This window comes from Corylus avellana, chromosome ca10, assembly GCF_901000735.1.
Source record: "Corylus avellana chromosome ca10, CavTom2PMs-1.0".
In the NCBI taxonomy this organism is placed as follows: Eukaryota; Viridiplantae; Streptophyta; class Magnoliopsida; order Fagales; family Betulaceae; genus Corylus; species Corylus avellana.
Window position 1 is genome coordinate 3,242,518 of NC_081550.1, and position 9,833 is coordinate 3,252,350.

Sequence of the window (9,833 nt, forward strand, 5' to 3'; positions counted from 1 at the left end):
GTAGCCAAAAAAAAATGATTGTGGGAAATTGAGACAAATTTTGAACAAGTGTTCCATTTGAAAGATGTTATACAAGCTACAACATATCATACCATTTAAGATACATGTCGTATGAACAAAAGATTGTCTGACAAAATGTTCACCCATTTCCTCGCATGACAAATCCAATCTAATCGACAAAAGAGATAGATATGGCACTGTAGGACTGTAGAAGGAGGCCAACACGGACTCCACGTTTAATTAATGAGAAAAAAATATATATATATATATATATAATGTGCGCGTAGGGTGCACGCGCATGACTCAAGCAAATCATGGGATGGGGTCGGGTCCCACCCTAATTGAAGGTTTGATTTTTTTGTAGCACCTCCACGCGCTGTCTAAAAGGTCGGGAATACAAACACAACAACACAACAGTGAAAGATGTTTTGCTTAAATGAATGAGAAATGTCATGCGACTTTGGAGGGTCCATAGATTTACAAAGACTAGCCAACAAAATTCTTTATTACACTCTCTCTACTCTACTATAGTTAGCGTTATTATTGGAGAGAGAGAGAGAGAGACAGAGGGAGAGGTCGAGAGGAACCCACCTCAGTTTTCGCTTTCTAGGAAACCATATATTGAGGGGGAGAGAGATAGAGAGAAAGGGAGCGTATGTTTGAGGGGAGAGAGAGAGAGATAAAGAAAGAAGCTCAGAGAAGAAGGGAATTGGAGAAGATGATGAAGGTGATGATGAAGAGAGAGAAAGGTCGGCAACAATAACAAGAGCAGAAAATACAGAAGAAAGGTCGTTATTGCATTTTTTCTCTCTCACACACAAACACACTCTTTTCACTGCTCACTTCTCTGCTCTTTCTGGCCCCCCCCACACCTCCCAGAAGCTCTTCAGTCATCGCTCTCTCTCTCTCTCTCTCTCTCTCTCTCATAAACCAACTTTTTTTTTTTCCCCCTCAGAAAAGCCAAAGGGACAGTGGTAGTAGTCTTACCAACAGAAGAAGCAGAAGCAGAAGATGATGCTGCAGTACTCCGCTTTAAGAGCGAGAAGATAGAAAGCAACCCAACAAACAAGATCTCCATCTCTCACTCTCTCTCTCTTCTCTCAAAATTAACTCTATTTTTTTTTTCTGTCTCTCCCTCTTAAAATCTCTCTGAGAGAATTTCAGTGACCCCACTCACATAGCACCTACACAGATATATCCATAGATTGTGTCCAAGATCACAAATCTCTCTCTCTCTCTCTCTCTCTCTCTCTCTTTGAAATCCATAGTATATTTAATACAAACACCCAGCATCAGTTGTGGCTACTACAAGGAGGTTACCTTCAGATTCTGGAGCCTTCGCAGACTGGGTGGCTACGTCCTCATCCGGCGCGGGCCGAGCCGCGCCGGATGAGCTCTCCCTCGGCTTCAATGCCGGACCAGCCGCCGCAGGAACCAGCACCGGACCCACCTCCGGAATGTGGTCCGCCACGCCCTCCAGGCCCGTCAACTACGGCCTCGCTCCCACCGATATGGGCATGGTAGGCCTGCGCGACCTCTTCGTCGTCGCCCCCGCCTCTTCCTTCAACCATCACCACCACCACCACCACCACCAGCACGACCCCATCATCTCCGATCCTCATTCCATCAACGCCTCCAACCCCGCCACTGCACTTGGCGTCGGGGTCGGCGTCGGCGTCTTCCCTCTCCTCACCGCTGCTCCCTGTCTCGCTTCCGCCTCCAACGTCGGCGTCGAAGATGACAACAATATGCTCAGCAGTAGGAGCAGGAGCGGCGGCGGAGGAATTCACCTCTGGCAGAACAGTAATCAGCCAACCGCCCAGCATGGGCATTATTTCAAGAAACCAGCAATTCTCGATCACGGCGGTTCGGGTAATAATTTGGTCCAGAGCGGCGGCGTTGGTGGTGGGATTGGCGGGTCACCCACGACCACCTCGTCCACTGGTACCGCCACGTGTCAGGACTGCGGCAATCAGGCCAAGAAAGATTGCAGCCACAGGAGGTGCAGGACTTGTTGCAAGAGCCGCGGTTTTGATTGCGCCACTCACGTGAAGAGCACGTGGGTGCCCGCGGCTCGGCGGAGGGAACGTCAGCTCATGGGCGCCTCTGGTTCTGCCGCCGCCGGCTCTTCCGGGGCTACCTCCGGCGCCAAAAAACCTAGACTCATCGGCTCGCAAACCACAACAACCTCTCATACTTCCACTTCCAACACCACTCCCCCAAGAAGCTTCGATACAAGCTCTAGTCATCAAGGTTTGAAAACATTCAAAAACTCAAACGTCCTTTTCTTCTTTTCTTTTTTCTTCATATTTCATGAATTCAGAATAGGGTTTTTGCTGAATTATCCGCAGATGCGAGCTTCAAAGAGGGTTTGCCCGGTCAAGTACGTGCACCGGCGGTTTTCAAGTGCGTGCGGGTGACAGCGGTGGAAGACGGCGAGGACGAGTACGCATATCAGGCGGTTGTAAAGATCGGTGGCCATGTCTTCAAAGGGTTTTTATACGATCAAGGGCTTGAAAATAGAGAAGGGTATCCTAATATATCGGAATTGCATTTAGGCGGTGGCAGCGGCGGTGGCGGTGGGGTTGCCGGGAGGAATGGGGCGTCGTCGTCGTCCCCAATCCTCGACCCGACCGATGTCTACGCTGGCGGAGCATTGCTCGGAGGTTCAAGCTATGGTAATCCAATAAATTGAAACATCCTTTGGAGTCGGGGAAGGAATGACATTGTAGGATAATTCTTCTTTCTGTTTACCAAGTACTGATAAGATTATGTTAAAATTGTTCAATATTCTTGTATCTTATTATCATATGTCTTGGCTTCTTGTTTTTTTTTTAATTTTTTTTAATTTTTAATTTGCTGTTCCTCCATATAAAGAGCCTATTTCCTGTTGTCATTACAATGAGAGGACCATTATATGCTAATGACGCAACATTTTCTAACTGCTAGAATCATTTCTGTACCAAATTACTAAAAATGGAAGTTTTTTATTCGATATTATTGCTTCTTGGAAATTTATGATAATAATATTAACTGTTTGCTTTTTCGTAATTGCTGCCATTTCTATTTATATTTTTTGATCCTCGAGTTTTATTTTCCTTCCATAGGTGAAATCTACAGTGTTAAAGGATTATTGTGGTGTCTGTCAACCTTTCCTTTATTATATTTTTTTCCCATTTTGTCTAATGCTTGTATATATATATATATATTTTCCTGGTAATATTGAATTTTTCCATCGATAAAGTATGTTGTATGCTTCCTTTTCTATATATATATATATACACATTAATACAATCATATCTACTTTCATTGTTGGGAGCCAACATTATATTGCACAAGTTCTTTAGAGTACTGTTTGGTTAGTTTGGTTCATTACCAACTTGAAGTTGGATATCATAACTATAGTTCTGCTTTAGACTTTAGCATGAGAAGTAGTTGTAATGTCGCCATCATTTGTTGCCAAAGAAAGAGCATTACATGTATGTCCTTTTCAATCCTTAATTTCTACAGTGTGTAGACAAACTGACAATTGCATGTATTCATCAACACATGTTGTACTTGCTTCTGCTAGCTGTTATGTTTTTAGATTTGAATTTCATTAGAATATTTGATATTACTTTATCATATTACATTTTAATCTTGCAGGTTTGTGTGGATTGTTTGTAAGCATTGATGCACTAATTAAGTGTCTGTATTATTGAACTTGCTGATAGCATTCATTTTGCATCATGTTTGAGTGGTTATTTGTTTATATTTCTTCCCCTTAAAATGTTTTGAATATTTTTTTCAATTGTTTATTAATGCTGTTTGTTTTTCTTTTTATTCTTTTACCTTTTTTTTTTTTTTTTTTTTTTGTTATCTGGGTATATGTCATTTTGTGCTTGACAGGAGGCGAGGATGTTTATTTGGCTTTTATTAATACTTTATTCCCTGAGATGCTGCAGGTGACTGAAACTTTTGGCTTTGATCTAGCATGCAAATGTTGACTAATCCGATTTGACAAAGAGGTGTCTGTATTCAATGGTTGCGTGGTTTTCTTTTTGCCTCACATGATGTCCCCCTTTAGATGTTTTCAAATTAATTAGAAATAGATGAATTTTGTCATGTGAATTGCGTTATCATTCACTTCTATAATGCTTATATAAAGATATGCTTGCATTAAACGTTTGTATTTTTCTGTTTTTAAGGACAGGCCTATTGTTTTCCTTCTTGCTTTATTGGATGCATTGCCCACCTGTGTCTTTCTATACATCTCTTTTGTTTTAACTTTTTTGGATAATTGCATTTAGGACAATTCTCAAGTCAAGCACCGAAAAACACGGATGTGTCCTTCCTACAGAAATATTTAACTTTGGCACATTGTTTTAGTGTCCCACAAGAAAAATTACTTTCCAAATAGTAGAAAGATTAAAAAAATAACACTAATCATGTTATTTCTCCTGAAGTCAAGCATTAGAATGTTAGTTCATGCTGGTGGTAGGTTATAGAAACAAAACAATCTTCTTCTTCTTCAATGTATCTTTTTTCTTATAAGAAGACGGGGGGTGCTGAGGAATTATCTACTTTGGTTCTGTCAATGGCTGTATTACTGTTTTATTGCTTGTTTTCCTAGCTCTCCCAAGTTGTGAACTCTAGGTATGATACCCAAATATAGATCTTAAGCTAAAAGTTGGTTTACTTCATTCATCTTCATGAACTCTTTATTCTAAACTTCAATTCACTAAGAGAGAGAGTAGTGTTTATTTGAATTGTTATCCCAAAATGTTGAATCAAGATGAAGAGAGAAATTCATCTAGCAAGACCATCAATTATTCAGTGGTAATCTATCCATATAAGAAAAGAACTTGCTTTTTCATAGGTCTCCTTTTTTTGATACTCGAGTGGGAATATCCTGTTATGAATAGTTGTCTGCAGATTGAAGTCTTTTCTGCTTGGTTCTCCTCATGGTTATTTTATCTCAAAAGTACAAATCAAATAACTGTATAGTAGTTTTAACTGTACTAAGATGACTTGAGGACATAGAAATGGCCATGATTCATCATTTGACTTGTTTCTAAGAGCCACAATGCAATGAAAAAGTACGTAGGTTTTCATTCTTAAGTTTGCTGCATGAACTTTGCAAACATCTAGCCGAGGTTCATAGTTGTGCCTTTTCTTGCTTGCTCTCAAGGCAGAAACTGAGTGACTGTGTATTGCTTTGTTGTCCTGTATACATACATAAATTTGTGCAATTAATTGTAGTAGATTTGATTTTAAGAAAATGTCTTCTGGTCTCTTGTCTTCATTATAATCCACTGAAAGAATCTGTGTCATTGACTAGAATCGTTCAGTTGATGCAAGTTTTATCATATTGGCATATCAAAGTTTTGGTAGTTTTCTGTGTACCTCTTTAGATTTGGCTTATAACTTGGTGTAACCTAACTAACAAGACAAGCTTCTTAGTCTCTGCTGGGTTGATCTATTGGATTGTTATCTTTGCTTTTTATTTATTTATTTTTTTTCCTTTTAGAATTTTCCACTTTAGACTTGCATGAAAGAAAAGATACTGGCATGATGGTGATGATGATAATTAATTTTTGTATTCACTGCTCTTAGGCTCTTTGGTAGTGATATTGTTCTTTCATTTCTCATTATTTGAGCACAAATTAATTTGTGGTGTGGTTATCTTTTAGAATAGGTGTAAATTGACTTATACCAATACACAGTAGCAAAATTATGTAATTAGTTTTAAATTATCTATCCTTAATTCATGGATGAAAGTTAAATTCCCTTGCTACATTTCCTATAGATATAAAATTTTTGCTTGTCGCCCAATGTAGATATGCAATTTCTTCTACAACTACCTTGTATAAATGAATATATTCTTTTATGCATTTTGTTTTTTAATTCTTGATCTTTAATGAAAGATTGCCTAGGGCTAGGGTAATTGCTTGATCATTTAGTCAATCAACTTGTTTCTTCCTTGTGAAAAGTCAATAAACTTGTTTTTGTCAGTATGCTGAAAATCCAGTGGATAGATTATTCAAACCTGTCAAATTAGAAGTCATGATTATATACATGTGATAATGGAGTTGTGTAAAAATATCTAACATATTAATTGCGACATTCCATCAACTTAAATCATTCTTCTTTTTTTAATTTTTTTTTTTTTTATTCGTATTGTATGTGGGCATCTTGTTGAATATATATATAGGTTTCGGCTTACATGCTGTTATTAAAATAACAGCATGTATGATGTAGTTTAATCAACAGTCAAGATTGAATATCTTCTAGAAGCTTTTAATAGGAGGGTGAATGAAGAGAGATTTTGAGAAATTCAATCTTGACTGTTGATTAAACTATAGTATACGTGCTGTTATTAAGCCGGATCCATATATATATTTTTCTTGTGTAAAGAAATTGTTGATTTTTCTTTTGTCTCCCCACTTTTGGTGATGGCTTGTATTTGACTGTCTTGAATGCTATGTATGGGAAATGGAGCCCTTAGGAAAAATGTTATATAAAGCCATGGTGGATTCAAGACCTTATGAAATGTGAGGTACAGATGCTATGAAATTGTTCTCGATGGTTGTATGAAGCCATTCAAGAGCCAAAAGCCTTGAATCGTGGATTCTGGTCTTAGTGCAGCATTTTCTTTCTTTACTATTTTTTGGTTTAGTGGTAAGTGAATAGCCCTTATTCAGCCCTAAATAAATAAATGCAAAGAAAAAAAGAAAGAGAGAGAAAGATGGGTGCACTAAGATGCAATCAACAATGATACTCAAAATTATATGATCATTTTTTGACAAAGTTCTCTACCTTGCATATTGGATTGTAGGAAATTTGCAACCCAATCCATTGACCTCAGATTATGTGAGAATTAAAAATGTATGTTATTATAAGGACGCATGTTAATTTAATAGTCCGGGTTCAAGAAAGTCTCTCTAACCTAATTTTGCGGGAAATTGTCCTTTTCTATATATCACAACCCTTCTCTAGTCTACCTTCTTTTTTTGGTTTATTTATTTCTTATTTTGGGTCTGTTAGAATTCCTGTAGTAAGTTTAGGTCTTTCCGAAAGCCTGTTCCTTTAACGAAGGTTTGAAACCCTAGTGGGATAATGATGTCATATAAAATGAGCGTAAAAAATAGTTCATTGAATAATTAGAGGAATGTCAGGCTTACTAGAGATAAGAATAATAAAACTTCATATTTTGTCTGTAAAAATATATGTGACATATTGCCACATCATTATCTTTTGGTTTTCTTTTTCTCTATAAAAAAAAAAAAAACAATAATGTGGCATTTTGTCATGTAAACTTTTATGAGCAAAATGTGGAGTTTTTATTAGATTGAAGCATTTCTTGGCTTACAAACACATTTTACAAAAAAACCTTTTACAAATTCATGTGGCACAACATGATTGGATATGAGACAAATTCAAATTTTGAGAAATTCAATTAATTATGTTGTATCACATTAGTTTGTAAATTTTATTTTGTTTTGTTTTTGTAAAATGCGGTTGTAAGCTTATTATTTTTCTAAATATTAACATTAAGACGATAAAATAATCCTCTTGCAACTCTCTCTCTTTCACACAGCTGGGCTTGAATCTGCCACCTTTGTACTTTGCTAGGCAACTTGTGATAAAGCGTTTGATTAGATTTGATCAGGCTTTCAAGAAAATTGAGGTGTGCCTGTGACGACACTGATTCTTTCAGTCACTTTGATTGTTGCTTAATCTCACATTTTCATGGTGACAGTTTCTATAAATGGTTTGGGAGCTTCTTTCCTTGTAAATAAAAGTCATTGCACAGAGGGTTTCAGACCAGAATGTGCCAAAAAAATAAAAAATAAAACCCCATATTTCCCTAGGAAAGTTTTTGTAAATGGTCAAGAATCTGCTTTTGTATATATATATGCACGTACGGATCTTCTTGACTTCCAGTTCCAGCCTTGGCTAATGCTAAAATGGAATCATGTTAATATTCATCAGATCTTTAGCTAAACCAGAACAAGGTTGGTGTCAGTGAAATTGACCAAATTTCAGAGAAGTAGGTGGAAAGTTGATATACTTCGTTTTTGTCTCCTTGTAGAGGAGCCAACTGCATGCCAAGGGTGTTTGTGAAAAGTGTCTGTCTATACTTTGGCTTATATATAAATATCTGTAATATATGTACCAAGAATGTGCTTTCTTGAAAAATTGCTTTTACTTGCTAATATATGTGAAGGGAATCATAGGAGAATATGACAAGAAGAAGGAAGAAAAAAAAAAAAAACCCTTTTTTCAATGGGGAAAAAAGGGTTTCAAATGGGGTATTTTCTGCTATAAATTCTTGAGGAGAGAATGAGAGAGTAAATGGGAATACTTCCAAACACATGGTTCGAAGCGTTTCTATAAAGCATTTAAAAATTCACATATAATATTTACCATTTAAAAGTTTAATCATAGTATGCAAGTATGAAACAGTAATTTTTTTTTTTTTTTTTTTTTTAAAGTTGTGGTCTAAAGATCTAAGGTATTTTACTGAATTGGTTTTGGACACATCTTGTCATTTGATTTACAAAGTGATTTTATAGACATCCGCGATTGAGATTAGGTGGGATTTTTACATTTGGTATAAAGATTGAGAAATGGTAAGGTTGTTGTCAATGAGGATGCTATTTAATTGTTGGGAATCTTATGAGCTGATAGTGATGAGTGAGTTTTCTTGTAGAAAAGATCTTGTGAGTTGTTGAGTGGTTTTCTTGTGAGAATGATTCTGTGATTTGGTGGTGGGCTGGAGATTACTCATTACCCCTCCACAAATGAACATGTGGCACACAGCATTGAGCGTGGCCTTATGAAAGAAAAATGAGGAGACGCAACCGGTTTAGAAAAGATGTTTGTCAAATTATCTTTGCAAGAAAAAAGGCGCACGTCTAAAGTGTCGGCGACAACTTTATCACAACAAAATTGAAATCAATTTTTATATGGTTGATTCATGCATGAAAGATGGGGTTTGTCGGGAGATAAGTGGCACCAATGTTATCACACCACAAAGTAGGAGTGGGAAAGGCCACAAAGCATTGATTGAAGCCATTTGAGTTCAACAATGTTGCTTGCTAGAGTGTGATATTCAAACTCAGTGCTTGAATGAGCTATTATTTGTTGGTTACAAGAAGATCAAGAAACAACAATGTTGCTTGCTAGAGTGTGATATGCACTCTAAGGCTTGATGTTCAAGAAAGCATTTTGAACATCGATTGAGCAAATGAGAGAACCTGGCAAATGGTGGTTAGCTTCACTACTAGATTGTATGTGTCAGCGTGTCGCCAAAATCAACTCTAGGTTGTTGGTGACATCCTTTTGTAATTAGACGAACCTTACAATAGTCGATAGAGCCTTCAACTTTGCGCTTGATGCGGAAGACCCTTTTGCAACCAATGATGTTCATGTCTAGGGAACGAGGGACTAGAGTCCAAATCCCGTTAAAGAGTAAGCATCAAATTCAATGTTCATATCTTCACGCCAGGCAGGATGCTTTGCAGTTGTTGAGTAAGATGTTGGCCCGACCTCATCAGAATAACAGACGTCAAGAAGATCTTTGGAAAGTGGATATATAGCGAACTTTGACTCTACATTTTACTTATTTTTAGTGTTAAAATATTAATTAAATGATTATACTTAATCATTTTAACATAAACTTTTGAAATAATGAGTGATGAATTAATTTTTTTGCTAAAAATTTAAATGAAAAGTATTTTGGGTCTTAAGTTTCAGCCGAACATTAACGTGTGGAATTATCAAACTAGGCCCAATTTGACATCAAAAACTGAGTTGTGTTGAGCTTGGGCTACATTTGGCGCAAGTTC

The 9,833-nt window shown here is 37.1% G+C and overlaps 1 protein-coding gene across 1 annotated transcript; it reads left to right on the forward strand.

Moving 5' to 3' along the window:
* The first annotated feature begins 511 nt into the window (after window positions 1–511).
* LOC132163556 (protein LATERAL ROOT PRIMORDIUM 1) lies at window positions 512–2,824 on the forward strand. Its single transcript, XM_059573877.1, has 3 exons — window positions 512–788; window positions 956–2,253; window positions 2,352–2,824. Exons 2-3 carry the CDS (start codon window positions 1,458–1,460, stop codon window positions 2,693–2,695), a joined length of 1,140 nt encoding a protein of 379 aa, XP_059429860.1. The 5' UTR covers window positions 512–788; window positions 956–1,457; the 3' UTR covers window positions 2,696–2,824.
* The last annotated feature ends 7,009 nt before the right edge of the window (window positions 2,825–9,833 follow it).